A 26,972-nucleotide genomic window follows, 5' to 3' on the forward strand; every position below is an offset into this window, starting at 1 on the left:
TATTTCAGAAGAAAAAAGACTGAAAAGACTAATTAACTTCCCATATGGTAAGTTATAGTAATCGCAAAAAAATCGACAATAAAAATTTTTATATATCTTTACGTTTCAACGTTTCTGAACATTTTGGCATACCTTAGAAAAAATGGATGTTATGTGTGTGAGTGTGCGGATACAAATCTTCGTCGATGATTTCACTAACACGGATCAACGGATTTGAATATTTCGAAAAACATTCGATTCCTACTGGTAAGGACACGTGCTGATTAGTTTTTGGCAAAGGAAGATTTAGCCGTTCTGAAGATACAGGGCAAAAAGTGCCAAAAACGGTAACTCAGTTTTTAAGAGAACGGAGCGTCCAATTCAAATAATTCAAAAAACATTTTGCTGGTGTTGATGAAATGAACAACTGGTAAAATTTTTGTAAAGGCAATTTCAGCTTCTCCTTAGATCCAATAAAAAAACGTCAAAAATAATGTCATTTGGCGTTCAAAAATGAACATTAGACATATGTACATCGTTATATATATATATATGTTATAAAAATTATAATAATAAGTACAAGTTTTGTGTTTATTTATATGGGTTCCGTACCAATGTTTGCCAATTACGCGGCGCTCGCGCGCTTTTATATTTCGACACCAAATCAGCTATGCAGCTCGATTACTTAAAAAAAGTTCAAAATTTTCAAAATAAATCAAAATACAAAAAAATAGAATAAAAAAAATCAAATTTTTCAAAAAAGTGAAAAATCGAAAAATTTCTCAAAAATCTAATTTTTTCGAAGTTTAGCAAAAATTTTTTTAATAATTTAGTTTTCGGTACGGGAAATTCCAGCAATTTGCCTTAAGACACGATGCCATGCACCCACTAGTTTATTTATTTATTTTAGTTTATTTAGTCCATGTAATTCGGTTTGAAAAGCTGGATGTCTGTTGAAAACACTCACTTTATTAGTATTTTCATTTAATTATTAACAATATCCATATAATATCTGTGATACAATGTTAAAATATTTTAATTGAAACTTTCTGAAAAAATAATTAAAAAATTTTGTGAAATTACTTATTGAAAATAGCTGTTATAATAAAATTAACATCAAAACATTTTTAACATATTTTTCCAAATTAAAATATTTTTTTTAAATATATAATGAAAAATACTTTTTTTTATTCATTTAATTACAACATATTTATTTATTTCTTATCTCATTACAAGTACAGCTGATCTAATAATAGTAATGAAGTAACTTTTGGAAATGGATATTTTTACATATACATATTTATAAATATTTACAAGTATATAGGCCAATACTATAAAGATACAACAATTAATAAACTCACATTATAAAATATGTTGTTATCAAATTTCAGCTCTTAAGTAAGGCCTATATTCTTAATAAAGATTGCTATCTAAATGTCAACTACCTTTTGGGACATATCATAGAAATTAACTATATACAATTTCTGAAGGATCACAAGAACAACAAACCCTGCTTTATATATTTAAACATGGTGCTCCACACACTAACATGTGTATTTACAGGAGCTTAAGTGTTTATATATAACATAAAACATTCGATGTTATATCCCAAAAAGTATATCTATCATATATTGAATATAAGAAATTAATAAAGATACTAAAATAGAAAATTTTTGTAGATATGTACATATAAAAAATAAATATAAAATAAAATTTGGACCACAGAAGACCGAATATTCATCTAATATATATATATATATATATATATATATATATATATATATATATATATATATATATATATATATATATATATATATGTGTGTGTGTTTGTGTATATATATATATATATATATATAAGTTGTAAATAGAACTATAAATTATATAACTATCTAACTCCATTTGAAGCTTATATATATATATATATATATATATATATATATGTATATATATACGTATTACATATATATATATGTATATATATACGTATTACATATATATATATGTATATATATACGTATTACATATATATATATACGTATTACATATATATATATATATATATATATATATATATATATATATATATATATATATATATATAGTAATAAATGTACATATGTCAAAAATTCAAAAGCATGAATGGAATTCTGCTTACAAATGCTAATGACTTTGCACAGTTACAAATCATGCATATTAATATTTTGTGTTTTTCAAAAACAAATACAATAAAAGTACATTTTTCAAATTATGACATACACAAAAGTATTTTCTTCAGATTGTAATAGCTATCAAACGATAAAAATAGTAATAGTAAAATCAATTATTTATGATGGATTCATGGTCACAAACTTACTGAACGTGCACTCACTCTCTTTGAACAAGATACAATATATTTGAATTTAACATACAAGTTATCTAAGTTAATAATATTCATTTTATTTAATAAAAAAAAAAAAGAAGAAAATGGCTTTGTTACAATATCATAAATAAGCATACAAGATTTATCACACACAGGTTACAAAGATTACTTTGAAGCATATATATGTATATAAATAACATTTATGTATAATTTTATATACAATTAAATAATATATGATGGATCACTTAGAGTAAACTAGAAAAATATTCCTAATCATTAAAATTTATGTACAATTCATTATAATACACATTTTTCCTTTCAACCTACATTCATACAAACATTTAATGCATATATTAATAATCCATTTTAAATAATAGAAAATCTTCAAAATAGCAAGTATAAAAAAAAATTATACGCACAGGTCTATTCTTCTTAGAAATCCGTAGTCTTATCTCATTACACCCTAAATCATTTACATAAGCTTACAAATAGAATTATGAAAAAATATAAGATTTAAAAAAATAACATTGTATATAGTTTAAATATTGAAATCACAGAATAATATTTTAAATAAAGCTCATAATATCTATACATAAGTTGTGTAAACAACAATAATCAAAATAAATTAAAATGTTCAAAGAAAATTTACATAACTTGTAAATTTAACTTTCATAAACAAATAGGTACTTAGATATTAAATTCAAAATGATTAATCCTACTAAACCATTTTGAATCATTTGCTCACTTTGTCATTTTTACTCATTTTGTGATGAATCATAGATTTGGCCATCAGATTACAAAATGTTAATACAGCAAATAATATATTGTCTAATCTTTTAGTGCCATCAATAAATTATTCAAATAATCACAAATATATTCAAATTTATCAATAACTAACTGCTCCGTTATATATATATATATATATATATATATATATATATATATATACATATATAATATATATATATATATATATATATATATATATATATATATATATATATATATATATATATATATTAACCTACATAAATATAAATATGAGTATGTATATATATATATATATATATATATATATATATATATAATATTTATATTTAGGTATATATATTTGTGTGTGTATTTATATATATGTCAGTAATATAAAATTTTTAAAAATATTCTATAACATGAAATTCCTTTACAATTATATATGCATAAAAAACACAAAACTATTAACATTACACATGAATATAGAGTGCTTTACTTTATACAGAACTTCAATATCGTCAATGTATAAAGTATACCACTAATATATTCATAAAAAAGGAATTCAATATCATCCAAGTATTTATACAACTATTAATGCATACAAAATAGATAGTAAGTTATTGTTTCTGTGAAAAATATCAAAGTAATGAGTACATTCATCACTGTAGCGTTATGTATCTTTGTATACATATGCATGCGTACATTCTCAAGATATACATTTAGATCAACAGATGTGCATATGTAATAATGCAGAATATACAATAACAAAAATGAAGTCACACAGATATAGATATATCCACGAATAGTAAATTGTAAGTATTTCTTGCTTACAAATAGCAATAAATATCAAAATAGATTAAAATGAAGTCTTTGCATTCATGCAAATTTCATAAGCGACTATATAATAATTTATAATAAAATGTCATTTACCAAATTTAACGAATATATACAATTGTAAGTTAATAATTATCTATATACAATATATGTGCTAAAAATTTTCTGTGGCAGCTTAAATACTTATCATGGGTCCGAGCCTGATCCTTCAGTCTCGCTTTCATTTGCCAAGTCATTAGTAATTGATGAAGGCACATTGAAAAAATCTCTAGAAAGAAAGCCTGGGTGTTTTTCAAGTTCCCTTTCTACCAGCGTAGGTTCAGGTGTAAACATGACTGCAAACAATATACTCATTGATTATATAATAAAAATTTCATATTTGTTTCTATTGAAGAGCTCATAAAAAGCATGCAATGTACAAATATTAATTATAAAATTTAATGTAGCAGAAAATAAAAAAAAATGTTTTATTCTATATATATATATATATATATATATATATATATATATATATATATATTAGTTAGGATTAAAGATCGAGCATTACAACAAAAAAAAATGTTTATTTGTAAAACACCCGATCTTTAAACTTAAAAATAAAACTGATTTATTTGACATCAAAGTAAAAATGAGCAAATTCCATTTTTGAAATTAAAAAATATGTAACAATTTTACAAGATGTTTGCTCACCTCACTTAATTTTTTTTCACAATATAAGTGTGATTACATAAAATGCATCATTTTTAAATAGAATCATTGTTTGTTATAGGTTGATTTATTGTAAATTATAGGTTAATTTATTGCAAGTTATAGGTTATTTTCATAAAATTTTATGCAGATTAAAAATTAAAATATAGTACTTACAGTTTTCTTGATCATTGGGTTCTTCATCAACATCAGATATAAGGACATTCATTTGTCCAAAAGTTTTCTCAGAAGATGAATATACATCATTTCCATTACCATTAGTATCTGTTTTCTTACGAGCCCTATATTCAGTCAATGAGAGCTGAAAATAGTATATTTCTTCAAAAATGATCCTTCACTTATAAATGATATATAAAATTGCTGATTACAAGATGTAAAATATTTGCTTAATGTTATTTTTAATTAATCCACTGATTTACAATGCAAAATATATGACATGTGACAGTTGTGAAAACAACAACCAACTATATATGTATTGAATTTAGTATTTCATAGTAACAATTAATAACAAAGAATATATCATGCATACTTTGTCAATTCTATACAAATAATGATAAATGATAAATTCGTTAGATGTCTATGATCCCACAACAAAGCCCATGCAAAGACAGCAGTGAATATATACTGTTTCTACTGTAGCACCCAGAAAACATCTATTTTAAAACATTGCATTCATTTAGTGCATGCAATTGTTTAAGATATAGATAAATGTGTTCATGGGGTGCTTGCTTTGATATATAAAACGATAATGGATATTAATATTAATAAGAAATCAAAAATAAAAATAATAAATAAAAAACATGCTCTATATAAAAAATTAAATCTATTGACAATATACGATATATCAGTTCTTGCCAATCATATGTGTTTTGATTTCTAGTCAAGTTCATGATAGTCAATGGCAGTTTTTCATTCAATATGCAATTTTTGATGAGTTAAATCATATAAAATGTTACAAATGAATATATAAGCTTTCCTTAATCAAGCAACTTTTTTTTTTTTTGAACAAACCTTCTTCTTAATTGGAGCGGCTTGCTGTAGTCTAGGATCACTGCTCGACGTCCTTGCCATTGGCTTTGAATTTGAAGTTTGCACTGCAGGAATTGGGGAGTTCACGGGAGACTCAACTCGAATCACATTTGTAACATGATTCGGCGTATGTAAAGATTTTTTCAATACCTGATCAAACATAGCATCTTGTGAAATATCAGTAGCATTTAATATAGAATCCAATCTTGCTCTTGCTGCAACTCCAATTTCATGTTTGTTAATTAAGGTATTAGTAGGTGAGCAGAGAGGCATTTGCATATTTGTTTCTAATTTTGTTGGAATATCTTTAAATGACAACAAAGAGGAGTGCTTATCAGAATGGAATTTTGTAGTGTTTACACACATATCATCTTGACTTTGAGGTTCTTTCAAATCACAGATGCTTGAATCAGAAAGAGACATAGTACTATAGTTTGGTAAACTGCTAGTTGATAACTCATTATCATCCATATACATGTAATCATCAACTTTATACGCATTCAAAAGATCCTGATGCTGCTGTAACAGCCTAGATTCGTGTCGAGAGAATTCTTCAAAGTCATATGATATTATTTGAGTAGAATTTGCTTGTGGTTCGACTGTTTCTTTGTTAGGACTTTGTGGTCTAACAGTTGGTGCTTTACTGGTGCAGGATGATTTAGATTCACTGCACAATTCTACAGCAACAGTTTCATCTTCCAGTATGGATACTTCAAACATGAGGTTCACTTTTTTACGTGGACCTTCAAATATTTTAGGTTTCTGATTACGAGAACGTAAGACTTGAATATTCTCAGAATGGAATGATTGCAACTGTTTATGTATATCTGCAATTTCAGGAGACATGTGTTTCAATAAAGTATCAACAGTTTCAGAACATTCTGCTTCTGAAAGTGAATTTAAAGAATTAATAGGCAAGGTTTCATTAACTATTGAATTTTCAAATGCCTCTTCATGATTTTCTAAATTTTCCCAATCAAAAGCATTTTTAGAATTCAATGAATGAATCAAAGATTTATGATTTGCTATGTTGCTTTCTATTCCGTTTGCTTCATTCTCAACACGATTTAAACTTTTCGTGTTTGTGTTAAGTTCTGCAACTACAGTATTCTTGTTTTGCAATGACGCTTGAGCCAATCCATCACTGCTTGTAGCAACTGTAGTTGCAGACTGGAAGTTTTTTGCATCCACCGTGAATTCATTAACATCATCATTAGATAAATGCACTATTTCAGATGTACTTTCACGTACTACTCGTCTTTTCTTTAAAGGTGTAGAGGATTTAGATAAAGGATGATCCGATTCCTCACTTAAAGCTTGATGCAACCAACGCTTTTTAGCGCTTCCACTATTGTTGCCCTGATAGCTGGAATATACATTGTTACTATCATTGGACAAATCAGTTGATATATCAATAACAGAGCTTTTAACAGAGACTTCTGCAGTGCACGGACTTTCAGAAATGTTTAAGTTTATGCTTTCGTATGCATCATTTTGTACTGTAGATTCCAGCATCGTTTCTTCAGAATCAGGTATGTGATTTTGAAGAACTGAATTTGCATCACTAGTGGTAAAAGGAGATGTAAGTGGTTGTAATGTAATATTTGATGATTCATTAGATGATATACTTTTTTCTTCTTTTGCATGGTTTATTTGAATTACAGTCCGAAATTCATTTTTAGCTATATCATTATCTATGAGAGGCAAAGGAGATGATTTTCCAATTACAGGTGGCTCAAGCAAAATATTAGATTTGACATCGAGCATTGATCCTATAATTTTTGATTTTTCATCCAGATCTTTCTCTTCCATTAGAGTTTTACAAGATTCTGCTGATGTTTCATGATGACTATCAAGTTTCAATTTATCCTTTATGATATTTGATTCACTTTCTGGATATTCATTGCCAATATCACAAATACTTGATGCTGCTTGAACTAACGTGTCCAAAAGTTTACTAGATGGGATACTCCTATTCTGGGCTGATTCATTACCAAGGCTGAATAAAGTAAGAGGGCTGTTACTATTACTGTTGCATTCATTATATGCGACAGGTGTTGGATCTTGAATATCATACGCCAAAGTTGATTCAGGAGATTTATTCATCCACTCATTTAATATTGCCTGCAACAAGTTCATAACTCATATGAATGCATTGATACAAAAATTCAATGAAATAATATATAAATTATTACCTTTTTAGGAGATTTAAGACTCGTTTCCAATGGTCCGACAGCAGCCTCCACTAACTGGCAAACAGATATCATATTTGAGATTGGCGATTCAAGAATTTCCTACATAGAAAATATGAGTTAAATGTAAGTAAAAATGATAATGCAAATAATATAGTACAAAAAGTTAACACAAAAAATATAAGAGCTATTGTTTTGAAGCTACAAAACATACCAAATGTTCATTCATACACAATCATTAGTGAATCTTGTACAATTAGACTTGATCACTGATGTTAAAAAGCTATTTATTGTGCACACAAATAAGTGATCAAAATAAATAATTATTTGAAATTGGAATTTTGTAAAAATTCGGAAGTTCGTGCATGCAGCACATTGACAAAATAAAAACTAAAAATCATAAAAAATAAAACAACTCATACATTTGAAGGACTAGGGTCGCTAGGATTTGCTGGTGTACTCCTGGCCAATGCCAGAAGAAGACCAGCAGCTTCTTCAGTTTGCTGGCCCGGTTGTCCCTCTTCTATGTTAACATGTTGCTTCTTAGGAAAAACTATTTTTCTTCTACGTAGTCCCCTCTTACTTGGACCCTGCATTGGTTTTTCACTTTCAATTTTAGCAGGGCTAGAAGACTTAGCTGTTTCAGGATTAGGATCAGTATCTGATAGATCAGCATTTTTCCCACCTTCACTTGAAGACTTAACCGAAGTAGACTTTCTTATAGAAGATAAGTCATCAGATCCACCTTCAGAAAGTGACCTTCGTGTTTTCTGTTTGTAATCCCTAGTCACTTGATTCTTTCTACGCCCTTTGCCTCTGGTTCTATAAACACGAACAGTGGTAGAATTATGTTCAACATCCGTAGATTCATCTCTCCTGGTATGATCACTTTCACTATCTCGTCTCCGACCCCTCGGAGCACCAGAAGATCTTTTCGCTTTATCTTTCTCAAGACGGTCAAATACTTTCATTACTTGGGCAATTTTTCTTTCTTCACGTGTCTAAAAATATTGAATAAGAAATTTGAAAAATAATGTTTATTTAGTTTAGGGGGCGTCCGTTAATCACGTGAGCGAGTTTTTAAGGATTTTTAGACCCCCCCTCCCCCTTGGTGATATTCAAAATTACCCCCCTCTGCCACCAAACATCACATGTATTTTTAGTTACGTGAAAAATACTGTATAATTTTTAATTTTTTTTTTAAATGTTTGAACCTTTTCATAAAAAATAGTAAAAAATATAAATGCTTGTGATGTCTTGCTATACCCCTCCCTCCCCCACGTGATATTTCGTGATTTTTTGTCAATTCCCCCCTCCCCCTAAAAACCTCACGTGATTAATGGACCCCCCTTAAAAAAAACTCTAAACAAAATTAAATAAATTAAAAATGAAAAATAATTATATGTATAGCATTCATACTCTTGATTTGATATGACTCAAACAATAGCATTTGAAACCAAACCATTAGAAATATACTTATATCCTAACCATTTTCTTCATATCTTTGACATTTGTATCGTTGTATACTTCATCTCCAGATTCTCCAGATGGTTTAGCTTCCGGAGGGGAGGAATCTTGCAAAACAAGCTTCTTATTCACTCGATTTCGTCTAGTATAAGCTCTTCTAGTTCTGCGAGTTGTAGGTGGAGGTTCATCTTTAGAAAATGATGGCTTTACTGTTCTTTCTTCAGATCGAATACTAGATTTAGGAGATTCATCAACCTCGCTTCTTGCATCAGCACAAGATGCCATTATTTTCCTCAAGTCATCAGAAGTATTATCAGAATCTTGAGATGACTTTACAGGAGTTGCTCTAAAGTCACTTTGATGATCGTCATCAATAGATTTTGATGGAGCAGACATATCTTCGTCTGCATCATCTTCAGGACTACAATCTGATTTGGGAGAATCCAATTTATCCTTAACCATGTAAGACCTTGATGTCATGGCACGTGTTTTATTTACTCTTAACTTAGATGGCCTAAACAAACATGAAATAAGAATAAATTTATCATTTGTTATTTTAATTTAAATAATATTAGTATAATTTCTAAATCAATATATGCATTGATTGCAATTTGTACATGATAAATGAAGGCACTTCTCAGGAAAAAATTATCAAAGCAAATGAAGTTACTTTTACAAGTATGAATGACTTACGCATTATCATTAGAAGAGTAACTTTTACGGTTCTGAATAGGATTTAGAAGAAGGCATTCAGGAGAATTACAAGCACAAGGATTTGAAGGTGTTCGTCCAATTCCTAAGCCATGCCAACCCAATTCGTGTCGCAAAGTTATCTCGGTGTTACTTTCAATTTTCTCAATGGACATTAAGAAAATATGCAGAGTACCTTTATCAAACCAATGGTGCAACTAAAAATAAATAGATACGGTAAACATGACATACTATATATATATATATATATATATATATATATATACAAAATAGATTTAAAATTATTGTAAATAATGGACTAAAAATATTAAAACAAAAAAAAAAAACATGTTTACACAAAACAAATTTAGTTTTATATAACATTAACTAAAATTTTAACCCTGCCTTAAAATTCATTTAGTAAATTTTTGAAATACCTCACAATTTGGTTTACAAGATCTTCTAACAAATCTTGCATCATTGCCATAGGTTCTCGTATCTATACAAATATCAGCACCTTCTTGTGGCATTCTGTAAAAAAAGACAAATGGGCCAGGCTTTTGTGTAACTTGTCTAGAGTTTGTTCCTAGAATACATAAACAAAATATATTTTTTTCTGGCCTTATGAATTTGTTTATTTATTATATATATATATATATATATATATATATATATACATATAATACGCACCAACTAGTAAAGCAGTCGCATTTTGGTGTTGCGAAGAAAGCATGAACTTTCCCATAAGCTCAATAACTGGAGTATTTGGAAGAATATCGATAGTCGAGATCATAATCTGAAATAAATAAAGAATATAAATTTTTCGAAAAAAATTAATGAACCATGCATACATGTACATTATTTTATTAAACTTACTCTCCCTCCAGCAAACGGAATGGTTGTACAGTCTGTCAGAACGAAGTGTGGCGGTTCTTCTTGTTTCTTAGTTATGCCAGATAATCTTGCTCTTAATTCTTGTGAGTAATGATTCGTAATTGCAAGCTCATAATTTTCTAACCACGGACGAACTGATGGACGATCCATGTCAGTTTTTACCTATAGATTAAAAGAGATTTGAATTTCAGTCAAAAGATCATGATAGTTACAGTTAAAAAATTTATTATTATCATAAATTTTTATTGTTAACCTTCTTTCGAAACACTTTCTTTCTTTCTTTATAGGGACGTCTTACTTTAACTTTAGGGCTAGGATCTCTGCGAATTCTTTTATTACGTGTTGTGCTATAAGCAACAGGAAAATTTACACTGGATTCACCTCTTCTTTTAGTAATATTCTTTAAACTAACTGTAAAAATATTAAGTATATTTATTTATATTAAATTAAAATAACATATAGTTTGACATCACAGACAAAAAAATTAAATGTAATGATTTTACCTCTATCCTTATCTCCTGATCTTGTGGGGCTTGAATCACTTGAAGTTAACATGTTCAAGTCATCGCGAATCATTTTCTGCAAGGAATGTGCTCGATAACGATCTAATTCACGAGGTTGACAAAAGTCACAGAGATATTTTTTTGGTATTCGCTTTGGAGTTACTCCAACACAAACAATATGCTGCCAAACACTAAAATAGTACAATAAAATATAGATAATTATTTATTAAAATAAAAATATAAAGTTGATAATTACAGGCACTGTCCACACTGGATCATATATCCATCATCATGCTGAAAATCGCATATACAACGTGTGATGGAATTTTTATCATCCACTACATCAGAAGTCTCATTCTCTTCTTCAGGAGCAGTTTCAGTTTCTTCATCCTCTTCATTATTAAGATGATTATGAGATTCAATGCTAACAACAGAAGCTGCATCTTCATCCTCGTGTTTTCCTTAAATAATTATTCAATATATAATTTAAAGTTCACATGGTCAAAACAAATTTCACTATAACTTACTTAAAGTTTTGGTGTTAAAACTGGGTATATGCTCAACAGGATTGCTTGTATTAGAAAACATTTCAGGCATTGGAGATATGACAGAGGAAGGTGGTGGGGCTCCATAATTGTGATCTTGCAGAACTATTTGCAAACTATGATAAGCAGGAGGCAAATGATCAGTTCGCTGAGGTCGAATTTCTTCACCAATAAACTCTTCATCTCCACAACCTACCCTCTGTGGTGGGGCTTGTGAATCACCCCTGAACAAAGAGTAAAATCTCTTTAATTGTAAAATTCATGCACATACTGAATTATTTGATTAAAATATTGTTTTGAGATTAAACTTTTAATATAAATTTAATTTCAATAATAATTAAAATCAATTCACATTAAAATTTCAATAATAATATATAACAAAAAAACTATTGTAGAATATATTAATTTTAACAATTTTTTATTGTATCCAAAAACAATTAAGATATTTCTTCTTTGGTGGATCACTCTGCAACAACATTACAGGACCGAATGCTCACAGATGGGCAGATATGTGTCCTTGTAGGTATATATGTAGTCCAGGTAGACTTATATACCGGTGGATATAGTTTTTATTAAAATTATGTACTGTAGTATAGTATTTTAAATATTCACTAATCACACTTGAAGACACTGCATATATCAGACTTAGTATATTTGATGTAGCCTCATTTAAATTATTTTTTATTACTGCAGTCCATTTGCCAATCATACTTGAAGACATACTGTGTATTGATGTACTTAGTAAATTTGACACATCCTCATTTATTTTTTTTTTTTTTTTAACATGAAATATATGATTCTCGATGCGGTCTTCAATGTATCAATATTAAAAGTTATTTTTAAAAAATTCAATTTTGTAATAAAAAAAAAATAATGCAAGAAATGAACAGCATTTTACCTCACAATTAATATCTGGGGTGTTTGTTTAATTATGGTTGAAGTTTCAAATTTAGCTGATACAGGTTCTTGACTCAAACTATAATTCAGCCTTGGAATTTCATCCCAAGTATTAGATGTTGATATCGGTGTTACATTTTCTGGTACCACGGCACCACCTGCATAAAATGATAAATTAAATTTATACTTAATTTTTATGAATTACTATAATGAAATAAATTAGATAAACAATACCACCTACCTATGGTAGCTTTTTGTTTCCAATTATTAGGTAGCACATCAATATTGTTATTTTGCCCAGTCCTAATGTTTTGTTTGATATTCTTTCTGGAATATGTTTCCTGATTCAGCAGTATGGACGTCGCTGGTAACCCAGAATGAGGCTCCAAAGCAACTGATTCAGTATATACATTGCCTATATCCCATGTTTATCAGTTAATGAATTTCGATTCAAGGAAAAAGCATAGTCAGGCCTATTTTTTTTCAGCAATTTAGTTTGATCCATATTTAGTGTATTGGAGCTGAATTTGGGCTCATATTTACGAACTACACGAGTATGCTCAGAGTACTTATCACTTGGATTTAAAAAAACTTTATTTGCTTTTGATTTTAAAGGATTCTCTAATAAATTGTCCCGCACTTTGGATATTATATTTGGTAACTTATTAGAATAATTTGTTTGACTTTGATACATGTCAACATGTTCGATCGATGAGTCCTTCTGCAAACTTTGGTTGCCAAACAAAATTTTCCTATTTCTTTTCTGATATGCTTCTTTATCTAGTAATGCTTGTTTTTTGGAAAAATAATTAGATGAAACTGATGTCTGGTTGGTTGGGTTTATATTAACTTCAGAATAGGTTTGAGATGTAGTTGGATGAATTGCATTCCCATATTGTGTAATATACCCATTCGCATTCTGAGCTGATGGTTTCACAATAACATTCTGCACTTTATACACTTGAGGATTACTTTTTACTTTGTGGAGGGAATGAGTCGGATTCAAAACTGCACTGGTGGGAGGTAAGCTGGTAGTTGTACGACCTTGCAATGAATTTTGTTTACTTTGCATAGATGGAACATATTTTACATAAGAATTCACGCTAGTCTTGGAAGGTGAGCATTTAACTACAGATACATTAGATTTGCAGTTCTTTAAATAGGCTATATTAATATCGTCACATGATCGTCTCAACAATTCACTGACTGACACTGAATCCAGTTCCTGCTCAATATGTGATTTATTAACTGGATGGTATTCAGCACTTGATGAATTGGTAAGTTTGCACACTTCATGAATGACATCCATTGATGGATTTTCAACATCATCATCTGAACTAGAAGCAGTCTCACATGAGATTACCCTAATACTTCCTATTGGATTCCCATCTGAAATCAATTTCGTAAGAGTGGAAACTGCACTTGCACTTTTAGCAATATATTCTTTAGGAGGATCATCATAAACACAGAGTTCTTGAAAATTACTTTCCTGCTCAGAATAATTCGTAATTTGTGTTGTATGCTTTGTTCGCTGTCATCGTTTTTATGTACATCAGGAGTATTTGTAGTCATAGCATTCACCGTTTCAGTTACACTCGAACATTTCATAAAATTATTTGAACTCTCACTTTCAGTCTTTGACGAAACTCCATATTGAGCACTGACATGAGATAAACTCACTGCTAGAGTACAATCCCCTTGATTTGAATCATTGTCTTCAGTTTCAAACACTTTCAATTGGATTGCCTCATTTGTTTTTTGATGCCCTTCATTTGAAGCAACATGGCACTCAGTAGTATTAGATGTTTCCTTCACAACCGATACATGAGGCTCGGAAGATTCAGAGTCACCAGTTTCTGCTAATCTGCTAATCATTTTATACCAGATACAATTTGCATGTTTGGTTAATATGTAACAGTAAACAAAAGTGAGCTACTATTACTTCGCTGAAAATCCTGAAAAAGAATAAAAATTATGTATATATATATATATATATATATATATATATAAACAATAATACTGAATGTATATAAAATGTTACCCTCAACATAGACATTTTTATTAAATAGTTATCCAAGTTTTGCATAATATTCTTACCAACTAATGTTGCAAAATATAGCCTCACTAATGGTCAGTATACAGTGATTTGTATGTGTCAAATATATTCTGTAGTTTACAAACAAAACTGATTATAAACTTAGTATTTACAGATAAACTTTAACGTTCAAGAAATGTATTTCAATAAAAAAACAAGAGCAAGATACTAGTTAATAAATTATATATGGTTACTAGATTATTAAATACTCCACTACTTTCAATGATTCTTCTAAGCGCAATGGAATTCTTGTTTACTATACTATGGAATCTATGAGTATTATCCATAGCAAAAATATTATCAACATGCATTATATATATTATAAATTATACTAATGGCATTTTTCCTATTCGTATTGTTTTCCCTCACCGAAATCTGACAGAAAATGCAAAGCGGGATATGAAAGAAGATGTAAACAAAGTCATTTTGCACTTATAGAAATTTCTGCACTGCTTTATTATTTCACATGATTATTTAGCATTAGCACATATACGCAAGTATATAAGATATATTGTTTGACATCCACAAAAAATGTAATCATGGCAAAAATCTGATATATTACATATATCTAAACTAAGATGGCTGTCATTGCTTTTGAGACAAAACAGTACCATTCACTACCGTGAAGGTAGCGTCAGACTCTTTTCCGTTTCCAAACCAATGGCTACACTACACGAAATCTGTCAATATTTACACTTTATCATGTTCAATTTATCATATTTGAAGAAAATCAAATTGTCAAGCATTATCTATCTGAATTAGTAACTAATTCTTTTTCAAAAAACTTCTAAAGTCCTCTTTGAGCCGATTTCAAATAAGTGAATTTCGTTAGATTGGCACTCCTGTTAGTGGCTATCCTAGCAACAACTGCACAAGGCCGATATGGACATAATATTTGTAAAGTCCTCCATTGTAGTGAAGTAATAAGTAATATTTTCCCTCTTGTCATGTTTTTGTGTTTATTGTGATTTTTTCTATTCATCATGAATACACCGAAAAGAGTCAAAACGCGTGCTGAAATGTATAATGATCATGTCCAGAATTCATTATCTAATGAAAATATAGTTTATCCATGGAGTAGAGGTGAAGAATCTGCAAGTCCCGAAAGCAATTGCAGTTCTCCTGAAATATATCTCAGAAATGGTTCGAATAGAGCCAACAGACGAGGCCGGCCTCGTTCTGAAGTTTTATCTAATTTAATGATGGAAGGTTCCACATCGCCTTCAAATATAAAATGTAGCCATTGTCATAGAGTGTTTCCTAGAGAAAAATCTTTGCAAGCGCATTTGAGAACACATACGGGTATGTTGTATGCAATAGCACTGCAATAAAAATCTTGCATTTTTTATTGCTTAATTTAATAAAAAAATATTATGAACAGTATAAAAACAATCTTAAAGTTATAGAAATGAAATAAATGGCTGTACCAAGAAATAATATTTATTACACAAAATTTATTTATATTTAAGTCGCATATAAAGCTTTATTAATTTTCATTTTTTTTACAAATATAAAATGACATTCCTATTTATAATTGTAAGTTAATATAATCATAACAAGAAATATGTTGTGTCAAACTTATTAATTTTTCTAATTAAAATATATATTTAGAAAATTAAAATATATATTCAGAAAATGTCTTTTTTTTTTTGTTAATGCACTTTGGTTCTTATGTAATCAAACAATTGATTTAGATTTATTTATTTTTAATAGGTGAGCGGCCATACCATTGTGATTACCCAGGTTGCACAAGGGCATTTACACAAAGTGGTCAATTAAAAACACATCAAAGACTGCATACAGGTGAAAAGCCATTTATATGCTCAGCTAATTCTTGTGGGAAAAGATTTACTCATGCCAATAGGCATTGCCCTGATCATCCTAATGAGACCTTACAAAGATCTGATGATTTTGTATTACAACCTGTTGCAACTAATCCTGAGCAATCTTTAGAAGTTTTACGATGGCTAGAAAGGTATTAAACAATAAAGGATATTTTTGTTATTTTGTCATTATAGCTAACAACCATAATTTTTAATGTTACAGGTATAAATTAGAAAGAGAAGATAGAACACCAACTAGAAAAACTTGCACAGTCACAAAAAAATATCTTGGTACTGAAAATGAAAATATTGGAATCGGATGTGCCACACCAAATAACTCGTTTAAATTCCGAAAAGATCTCATGAGTGATTTGAATGCAAGAAATACTTTAACTTCTCCATTATATAAAAAAGCTAGTGCACCAAAAATAATTCAATGGAACGATCCAGGAAATCAGGATTCAGGCGATGAACAGAATTCACCGCCTGTTAGAACTGGAGTTTTAAATAGCCCTAAGTTTAATGAGCAACCTAAAAAACGTTGGCTAAGAGAAGCCTGTAGAGATCAGTCATTGTGGCAAGATAAATTGGATTTAGCAAAACCTTTACAATGGGATAATAATGATTGTGAAACAGTTATAAATGCTAATCATTTCCGCCCTAGTGTTCTTGTATTGGCTACAAAAGAAGAGCCTACAACATCTTCTGCCAAATTAGAAAGTTGGTCTGATCCTTATCCAATATCGATTCTTGGACCCTAAGTATATTTAGTAGTTGTGATTATAGTTACAAGTTAAGTTTGCTCTAATTTTTACTTTATTATTATTGCTAAATTGATAAACATAATGAATCTTTTGGTAGTCATTCTACCATCGTGCTCTCATTTGAGGGGTTTCATATTATTAATTTGATAATCCAGTGATGAAAATTATGTCATAAAAATGATTGTTTGAAAACAATAAAATTGTGGTTGTAGCGTAGAAGTAGAACTATGCTTTCGTCTTTTTGTTTTTATGAAAAACCTGTTAATAAGGTGTGTCTTTGTTTGCAAGTCTAGATATTTGAGACACATTCCGTTTTGTTAATCTTAATAATAAGATACAAATATTCAAATGTATTGTATTCAAGTTATAATATGTTGTATACTTTACATTCATAACAATTGCTGATTGGTATCAAATGTGTTATAAATGTGACTTCAAACATTCCCAATTAATTTATAAACTTAATTATCTTGAAATTAATATGGGCAATGTTATAATTGTTAGTATTTGTCTGAACTGACTGATTTTTGATTAGATAAAAAGTTAGTGATTATTCATACTTATTACATAAGGTGATATATATATATATATATATATATATATATATATATATATATATTTCAATTCTATATGATTGTGGATAATCAAATAATTCGATAATATCCACAGGGTTCGATAAATGTTACATATTTATTCTGAATAATGCTCATTTTATAATAACTTAAAATTGTTATATATGTAAATACAAACCGTTTATTTTTTGTTGAATTATATCACCATAAAGTTGAGATAAATTGCAGTGCATATGTATATATATATTTACTACACAACATAACATGCATATATAATGTATATTTGTATTGTATTTACATATATAATGTCAAGGCAGATCGTCAGCAAAAATATTTCTGAAGCATAGTAACTATTTCCGCGTTCACAAATATTTGTATATTTTATTTGAATTTGTAGATCTGAAACGTGAAACCTTGTGAATGTTTTTTTTTGCCGTCATGTATTTTCGGTTTCTATGTATTAATTACTTGAAATGGCATATGAAATAATTGTAGCAGTATCTGCCATTACAACAACAAACTATAATTATTAATGATTGGAATGTGTAAAATATATCAATTATTTTTTTCTTGCGAATATTGCCAGCTACCCTGATGAGTTTTTCTATGAATTATATAACGTGATTGATTTATTATTAAGCTGTGATTAGGAAATAATGATATAAGGTACATAGAGGAAGTATACTGCCATTTCAGTCTTAGGTTATTTTGGATTGTATTGGCTCTGACCACTATAATTAATTATTTATTTGAATGAATGTATTTTAGAAATTGTTATATTGGTTGAGTGTGTGATAATAGAATTCTCTTGTTTACTTTAATTGGTTTAAAATTTATGCCAGATATACTATAAGACTCGCAGAAATTTTTGAATTTTTAATTCATTTATTTCTCTAATGACTGAATTTTGTGTTTATATGGAATGTAATCTGTAGGTTAAGATTTCTTATGGTTTTTAGATTTTAAAATGAATATTTGAAAGTATATAATAAATATATTGGAGTATTTTGTAATATGGCACGGTTACAACTTCTGAAGAAGCACTTTAATTTACTAATTATTTTTATATTTTTGTAAGAATCTTATTGCATGAGTATTACATATATTGTATTATATGTATTTATCTGAGCACATGTATTTATAAACCATATTCATGTATCAAAATTTTGATTGAAAGATGATTATTCACTTTTTGAGCACAAATATATCCTCGACACATATGAAATGTAAACTTCATAAATTTAATTATAATGTTTGGATATTCTTCAATATTAAGGTATGGCTAATTACATAAACATGTACATATATTAAAATGAATTTTCATAAAATACAAAATTGTTTTCTATTTATAAAAAAAAGTTCTATTTCATGACTGTCCTTCAAATTCAAAAATTTTATTTCCAGTGTTTAAATAAAATTAAAAAAGAATTACTTATAAGAACAAAAATTTAATTGACAATGATTGTCAATTCAGATTTAAAAATATAAACCTTTGTTTATATCTACAATAATAAACAGATAATGTTCAATTTGTTATGAATTGGATTTAAACACAAACAGAAATCAAAGATTTTTTTTGAGATGTTTAGTTATTAATTGCATTCAGAATTGACTTTCAGAAATACTTGTTTCAAGTCTTCACTTGATACTTGACACATAATGGACAGTTTAAACAAGTATCAAAATACATTTTTGAAATGCAATTAATCATAAAACCTTTCAATAAATAAAACCTTAATTTCTGTTTGTGTTTAAAGCCATGTCTTCAAAGTATCTTTGTAAAGAAGATTTTATATTTCCATTGTCAAACGTATACGTCAAACTTCATTTTGGTCACCCTAATGCAGTGCTGACTATTATGTTTATTTATCTATGCTCACTACCAACTCGAACATTTTTAACCGCGGACAGAATTGCATAGTCTTTAAATTATAATAGCACATAATCAATATCTAAATTAATAAAAAATGTTATTTGTCTGTAGCAAATCGAGCCATTTGTTAACACAGTCAATATTGTGAAACAAATTCTAAGCAAAAGAATATATAAAGAACAATTGAATTTAAATTGCGTTTCACGCGAACTTTTGCATCCTATACTTTGTAAAACATCCGGCAATAAGATGCCCTACTATTTTATTTTATTAAATTAAATCGTTAACGTAGGTTATATGTATAAATCTTAAACAAACAACTATACGTAATAGCATGTCAGTAAAAGTTATAAACATTAAAACTAAAACTAAAACGATCAATGATTCAAAATTATACTGTTATTACTGGACTATACAGTTATAAATCTAAACTACTGCACTTGAAACTTAAACATTACTTCTGTATTTTGTAAATATTTGGATAATTTTTCAAAAACAAGTTAATTAATATAACGAATTAAAGTAACTAAAAATATAAACTAACCTTCAAATTTGCAATTGCGTTCACCAATTATTTCACAGATATGAAAACCTCTCAATTATTTGTGTCAGATATGTATCGAACTCGAAATAAAGTCACTTTATTACATAATATCACAGTATTGATAAAAAAACATTAAAATACAGAATCAAATAAAATTACAAAATAAATACAGAAATCACTACAAAGCTCAACAACTGTTTTGCAATTTCTGATTTGATTTCGGTGTTACTTTGTCGTTAGTTTACAAGTGCTGCCACATACACAATTTGATATGGTCCTGCTGTGATAAAAATCAAATTGGCATTGCCTAAGGTTGGTTCTACTGAAATATATCAAAATTTGATATGTAAATAATGTTAACAAAACATAAATAAATAATACAATAATTGTATTGTAATCGTTCATTACATTTGTATTCTTGATCTGAAAAACGACCAAATTACAAATAAAGAATAAATAGAATAAGAGTATAAGAATAAAATAGGAGCCAAATATAAAAAAAAAACATATAGATCAAAATATTTATATTTCCTAATCCAACAAAGTGCATAATCAATATATTTATATTTGATAATTTATAATTTGGCTTTATATCTATATTATTGTATATTGTGAACTATTTTTACACTGGCATTTGTTTATATATAATAAGATTAAAAATATTAAAATGTATACCCCAGAAATAAATTGTTGCTTGTAATTACCAGAATGTAACTTTTTGGTTTTAATATTATTAAAGCACCATTTTAATATGGACAAAGCAATATACTTTACAGTATTTTCATAATTAAATTTATGTACACTATAATTTATTGAAGTATTTAAATTATACTACCAGGGAAGCAACAATAAAATAAAAGAAAGTGAAAATTACCTAAATAACATCTGTACTTCTTGGAATATAAAATAAATGCTTAGATTAAATTTATATGTCAGTGTTTAACACACTTTATGAAAAACGTACTAGTTTTTACTTCCAACAATAACAGTTTTAGTTGCAGCTATACTATGTCATCATACCTATTTTGGTAAATAACAAGCTGAATAAAAATAAAGTCCAAATATATGATACCTGACACTGAAATAAATATCACAAGTTGAGTGAATATTGAATATATAATAAACAATAAATCAGGAAATTATTTAAAGTAACACAAATATTTCATTTTTTCATTATCAATAATAAAAATTAATATATATTGTAGATATACGATTTTCAGCATAATCAATTTGAACTTTTAGAAAATGCTGATGATTTAGTTATTCAAAACTGCTGAAACATTGTCAAACTTAATATATATATATATATATATATATATATATATATATATATATATTGAATATATGTATGTGCATAAATGTACCTACATATATATATATATATATACATATATATATATATATATATATATAAATATATATTATATATATATATATATATATATATATATATATATATAAACCTATACATATACATAGACAGGTTATTTATAAATTCAATAATTTTGTATAAAGAATAAAATGAATATATAGTTACTTAGTACACAAGATCAATATGAAACTGTTAATATATTTTGTTAGTTTTGATATAAATATCTAAATAATGTTAACCATAAATATATTTAAAAATTAAATTAAAGAGTATTATCTGTAACAAGTGGGTACGCATGTATGCGCCATTGGATCCATATATATGCATTGAAATATATAAATGAGTTCATTCATTTTATATATATATATATATATATATATATATATATACAGGTTTGTTAATTGGAAAATACCATCAAAAAAAAACTCGAGCAGTTGAGAAATTGAAGTTTTATTGATCCATACGTTCTGGCGTACTTAAATGAAACATAATCTAGTGAAATAAACTAAAAAACTGTATTAAATTAATGATCATTGATATTATAATAAAACCAATAACAATTTATATATAATAGTAACTAGTATTAGAATGCACAATGATCATTAACCATAGCATTGATTTATTATTAATTATTATCGACCAAACTTTTCAAAAAAAAAAAAGATAAAAAGTGTTAGCTGTCATTTTATAAACTCATAAATAAAGCCACAAATAAATGTAATGACAACTATTCCCTTTAAACTAAATACAGAATATTCCTCAATCAGTTTTCAAAGTTTATTATATATTTAAAGAAAATGCCAACACAATCCCACAACTTTGCAGATAATGAAGATCATTCATCTCTAAATTACGTTTTTAAATTCTATAAGAACCTGTATATGCTATGTCTAAACATTTTTTTTAACGTTTTCCAGAATGATGGTTTGATTCCAATTCGAAAACTAACTTCTGAACTGCTTTAATTTTGTTTATTTGATATTAAGACCGAATTAACAAACATATATATATATATATATATATATACCATAATAAATTCATATTACAAAGCACTAAAAAATATTTACAAATGTATACATATACAATAGTGTTACATACGTACACACCATATTAAACCATGTATATGTATATATATGCATATTTTATATACATACATACATACATACATACATATATATATATATATATATATATATATATAATAAAATTCTTTTACACATATTAAAATATTCATATGTGAATAACACGGGCCTTGTATGCAAGAACAAGATGTGAACCATACACATATTTTAACATTAACAATTTAAAAAAAGCACATATCAATCAATTAATGAACAAAAATTGATGTATATGACACTTATTTTTACTACATGGTTTCAAAATTGGTAATGCAATTCAATTCAGCATATATTTTTGTTTAGTGGAACAAAAACTTAAAAAAGCATCAAGATTTGTAGTTAATACTAACACAAAAAATACATTAGAAAATTTCCAAATAAGTGTCTTATCAGACACTTTAACGATTGCATTTACTAGTGTCCATTAGGACTTTATAAATAAGAATCATTGAAGTTTGTGTAAAATGAAGTACGGTTTAATTAATTTCAAAATTATTTTCAATTCTACACTCCGATTTGCTTCAATCAAAACTAGCAAAAGTTTGGTAATTTTGGTTGAAATTTCAGTTATATAACCTATGATAATAAAGAGTTATCTTCACTTGCAAAATTCAGATGAGAAACTTATGCATCAATAATTTTAAAACAAAATACTGTTGCAAAAACAATACTAACCAATATGGAAATTGAGACATTCACTGAAAGCAATTGATTAGCTGGCTGCTGAAGCATTTCGAGGACTAGTGGTTGAATCAGGACTTTGCACAGGAGGTGAGATTGGGCAAGAGGCAGATAAATTTATATGCTTATCTCCATCACAAATATATTTTCCTGAAAATTAATAAAGGTATTTCTGAAATTAGTTTTGCAAATTTGAAAATAGTTGCCAAGAAAAGTTTAAAATGTGCCATTTTGAAAGTATAGAGAGCCAATATAAACCTATTATAAAATACTGGTAAGATAAATAAATGAGAAACAAGAATTTAGAAATAATCGAAATTGATAATGTTAAGACACATTTGAAAGACTAAAAGGAAGACAATATTACATAACACACATAAATACAAACCTGAAACAAATCTACGTTTAACAAGTGACAATCTATATCCTGATCCAAGTAATTCAAACTCCATTCCAGATAAAGTTGTTCCTTCACAATTAAACTGTGTTCTTATAGTGGCAGGTGTGCTTGGACCATTTGAAATTTCCATCCTGGCTCTCAATGATCCAACTCCTTTGTTCTCTGAGTGTTGTGAAAGTTCTGTAAATTTCCATAGGCACGTATTGTTTTCTGATATCCTGTAATTGAGTTAATTATTATTTAAACAGTAACATCAAACATTATTTAAATAAAGATATTATAAAAAAGTAAAGTTTACTAATTATATTACAAATATCATAAGTCTATTCCATTATACATTTTTATCATTATCATATCATTAATTTTCATATAAAATATTATTATTATTCAACAATACATAAATTTAATTTGTTGTTCAACAACTATTACTTTATATAATTTATTAATAAAATAATCATACCAAATAGCTGATGGCATTGAGTGCAAATCTGTTACTCCACCATCAACTGGAACTGCAACTGAGACGTTCAGCAATGGAGAAGGACTGCTCATGGCGTGCAAGTTATATTTATAATCAATTTTCAAATCCGTATGGTTTTGTTCACATTTCCAATATGATACCAATTGGAAGGGGCAAGAACCAGCACCTGGTTTAGTTTTAATTTGATATTTCAAAATATCAACATTGAAATAAGCTGCAGTAGGATTTTGTTCTGACTGGCGTCGTAATAATGCAGTTAAGGCAGGCATGTTGAATTCTAATATTATGTTATCAGGTGTAGATTGTAGAACATCACTGAAATGAATTGAATTAATATTTTTATGTTATATGATCTTAAACAAAAGTGAACCCACATATTGAGTAAAGTAAGAGCTTACATAGAAACAAGTTGGTTGTTTGGCAAAATATTTTCGAGTTTTTGTGAATTCCTTATCCTAAACCACAATTTTGATGGATTAGGATTATTGGCAAAAACATTAACTATTCCAGATGGAAATGACAGCATCATATCACCTGACATTTTCACTTTGCACCTAAAATAATGTGTTTTAAAATTACTATACATAATCAGCTTTGACATTTTTAATTTTATTTTACAACATACATTGTTTCATCAGTCCCTCTAAAATATGCATGAACTATTTCATGAAATGCAACTGCTAATGGTATGGTGTCTGCCATGCCAATTGTAAGAGGTGAGGGTCCTCGAGAAGAGCCGAAACTCGCTCTGAACTCAATACCAGAACCTCCCACACTGCTAAGACTGTCCGTGCGAGACATATTTACATTAGAGGGGCTAATGCGACCTCTGGCTCCAGCCTAAATAAAATATTACAAAAGCATTTAAGAAAAAATTTAAACTCAAAATTTAAATTAAATTAACAAAAGTATAAATAAACCTCAGATCTTCGAGAAGGTGGCCTCGGCAATGCTATACTGCCGGTTGAATTGGCAGATGCTGTTTGTCTACTCAATTTCATTGTACCAATATTACTTGTAATTTCACCAACTTCAGAAAAAATATCACCTAAATCTAAACAAAAAAAAAAAAAATAAAACAAATCAGTGTAACAGATCAAACAAACTACAAATATTAGTATATATACACTGACCAGCATATCTATTCGTAGAGCTACCCAGAGTGGGACTGTGTATTGTTGTTGTCTGTGAAGGATTTCCGCTTGGACTTTGCAGAGGTGCATATGGGTGATTGTGATGATGACTTGTAGGTGTGGAACCTGTGGAGCCGCCAGCACTTGCTGATGGACTTGTGCAAAAACTTAAACCTAACAATTCACTGCCAGATTTTCCTTGTGCTAACCCTATTTGCTGAGAAACTGATTGAGAACGCTTCATATTATTTTCCATCTCTGAATTAGAACCTCTGCGACCCTGTAACCCAATTATGCAGTATCACTCAAAATTATCACACACCCAATTATATGTTCAGAATATTTTACAAATTTTAAGTAAAATAATGGCAAACATACAGGCAGTGTTCCAAGAGGAGACAGTGACAAAGTTTCAACAGTTGCACGTAACTCATCCACACTTGCAGACATTGGTGCTGATCCATTTGTTAATGGTTTTATTTCTACGTGTAGTTTGTGCTCACGTTCTTCATCTATAATAAATTTATATTTATAGATTTATATATAGATACTAATAATTGTAGTTGATTAAACTCCGAATTACCAGAATCCATGTCAGAACTTGAATAAAAGCTTCCTTTATCATTTTCCCAACGTTCAAGTTTTGGTCGAATGCAAAATCCATCTTCATCAACTTCTGGAGCATTTGTTTCAATTTTTTTCTCTGTTTCTTCTTTCTCTTCGCTAAGAAAAATTATAACCACATAATTTCTTTGTTCATTTACTAACAATAAGGTAGTTGACAGCATAGAATTTAAGTGTAGTAATCATTTAAGTTCAATATTTGTACACCATGACATCGCATAGATGTTTTCTTTTTTTTTTTGTTATCAACCACCTAATTCAACAAAACAAAAATCTTACTTATCTGATTTTTCTTTATTACTGGTAATTTCAGTATCTTTTTTCTTTTTAGCCTTTTTAGATTTTGCTTTATCCCTGCGACTTTTTAGAAACCCTAAAATCCAAAAATTTAGATTGCAGATAAAATATTACAATGAGTAAGTAGTCTCTATTAACCAATTAAACATGAATAAGTGAATTATTAGTTAAATACAAGGACAATAGTATAAATGTTTTCATAACTAAATTTGTGGCATATGAATGAATACATACAGTATACAATATTATGTGTGAGGACTTAACGCCAACAAAAATATTAAGGTACGATTTAATTATTAGCATATAATATATTATATATTATATTATATATATATATATATATAT

The 26,972-nt window shown here is 28.1% G+C and overlaps 4 protein-coding genes across 5 annotated transcripts; 1 reads left to right on the forward strand and 3 right to left on the reverse strand.

Moving 5' to 3' along the window:
• Positions 1 to 4,095: 4,095 nt before the first annotated feature.
• LOC113376143 lies at positions 4,096 to 14,159 on the reverse strand. The gene is made up of 17 exons (XM_026616065.1): positions 13,394 to 14,159; positions 13,092 to 13,265; positions 12,852 to 13,008; positions 11,936 to 12,177; positions 11,665 to 11,869; positions 11,409 to 11,599; positions 11,159 to 11,316; positions 10,888 to 11,067; positions 10,702 to 10,807; positions 10,449 to 10,597; positions 10,015 to 10,229; positions 9,343 to 9,835; positions 8,277 to 8,855; positions 7,858 to 7,956; positions 5,645 to 7,786; positions 4,790 to 4,934; positions 4,096 to 4,260 (listed from the first exon to the last, which is right to left on the reverse strand). The coding sequence occupies exons 1-17, from the start codon at positions 14,157 to 14,159 to the stop codon at positions 4,112 to 4,114; spliced, it is 6,150 nt and encodes a 2,049-aa protein (XP_026471850.1). The 3' UTR covers positions 4,096 to 4,111.
• LOC113376986 lies at positions 14,029 to 15,473 on the reverse strand. The gene is made up of 2 exons (XM_026617133.1): positions 15,315 to 15,473; positions 14,029 to 14,805 (listed from the first exon to the last, which is right to left on the reverse strand). Exon 2 carries the CDS (start codon positions 14,723 to 14,725, stop codon positions 14,246 to 14,248), a length of 480 nt encoding a protein of 159 aa, XP_026472918.1. The 5' UTR covers positions 14,726 to 14,805; positions 15,315 to 15,473; the 3' UTR covers positions 14,029 to 14,245.
• A 295-nt stretch (positions 15,474 to 15,768) lies between these two features.
• LOC113377646 (zinc finger protein 600-like) lies at positions 15,769 to 17,740 on the forward strand. Its single transcript, XM_026618027.1, has 3 exons — positions 15,769 to 16,247; positions 16,659 to 16,920; positions 16,992 to 17,740. The coding sequence occupies exons 1-3, from the start codon at positions 15,929 to 15,931 to the stop codon at positions 17,527 to 17,529; spliced, it is 1,119 nt and encodes a 372-aa protein (XP_026473812.1). The 5' UTR covers positions 15,769 to 15,928; the 3' UTR covers positions 17,530 to 17,740.
• A 5,746-nt stretch (positions 17,741 to 23,486) lies between these two features.
• On the reverse strand, positions 23,487 to 26,692 carry LOC113377081 (F-BAR domain only protein 2-like). 2 transcript variants are annotated; one of them, XM_026617268.1, is made up of 10 exons: positions 26,610 to 26,692; positions 26,290 to 26,429; positions 26,085 to 26,218; positions 25,707 to 25,986; positions 25,494 to 25,627; positions 25,199 to 25,413; positions 24,972 to 25,127; positions 24,553 to 24,888; positions 24,081 to 24,310; positions 23,487 to 23,842 (listed from the first exon to the last, which is right to left on the reverse strand). In XM_026617268.1, the coding sequence occupies exons 2-10, from the start codon at positions 26,297 to 26,299 to the stop codon at positions 23,724 to 23,726; spliced, it is 1,614 nt and encodes a 537-aa protein (XP_026473053.1). In that variant the 5' UTR covers positions 26,300 to 26,429; positions 26,610 to 26,692; the 3' UTR covers positions 23,487 to 23,723. The 2 variants fall into 2 exon arrangements, with proteins under 2 accessions (XP_026473053.1, XP_026473052.1); XM_026617267.1 differs by lacking the exon at positions 26,610 to 26,692 and having other exon boundaries at positions 26,290 to 26,529.
• Between the last annotated feature and the right edge of the window lie 280 nt (positions 26,693 to 26,972).

Source organism: Ctenocephalides felis, unplaced genomic scaffold (genome assembly GCF_003426905.1).
Source record: "Ctenocephalides felis isolate EL2017-DRISC unplaced genomic scaffold, ASM342690v1 CF-g0.4_SCAFFOLD_01886, whole genome shotgun sequence".
NCBI lineage: Eukaryota > Metazoa > Arthropoda > Insecta > Siphonaptera > Pulicidae > Ctenocephalides > Ctenocephalides felis.

Coding starts and splice junctions, on each gene's coding strand:
- LOC113376143 (XM_026616065.1), bottom strand. CDS start 14,159: ATGGATGTCATTCATGAAGTGTGCAAACTTACCAATTCATCAAGTGCT. Junction 11,600..11,664: donor ATCCAGTGTGGACAGTGCCT/GTAATTATCAAC, acceptor GTACTATTTTAG/TGTTTGGCAGCATATTGTTT. Junction 10,598..10,701: donor TGCGACTGCTTTACTAGTTG/GTGCGTATTATA, acceptor TATGTATTCTAG/GAACAAACTCTAGACAAGTT.
- LOC113376986 (XM_026617133.1), bottom strand. CDS start 14,725: ATGATTAGCAGATTAGCAGAAACTGGTGACTCTGAATCTTCCGAGCCT.
- LOC113377646 (XM_026618027.1), top strand. CDS start 15,929: ATGAATACACCGAAAAGAGTCAAAACGCGTGCTGAAATGTATAATGAT. Junction 16,248..16,658: donor GCATTTGAGAACACATACGG/GTATGTTGTATG, acceptor TATTTTTAATAG/GTGAGCGGCCATACCATTGT. Junction 16,921..16,991: donor GTTTTACGATGGCTAGAAAG/GTATTAAACAAT, acceptor TTAATGTTACAG/GTATAAATTAGAAAGAGAAG.
- LOC113377081 (XM_026617267.1), bottom strand. CDS start 26,494: ATGCTGTCAACTACCTTATTGTTAGTAAATGAACAAAGAAATTATGTG. Junction 26,219..26,289: donor AAGTTCTGACATGGATTCTG/GTAATTCGGAGT, acceptor AATTTATTATAG/ATGAAGAACGTGAGCACAAA. Junction 24,889..24,971: donor AACAACCAACTTGTTTCTAT/GTAAGCTCTTAC, acceptor AATTCATTTCAG/TGATGTTCTACAATCTACAC.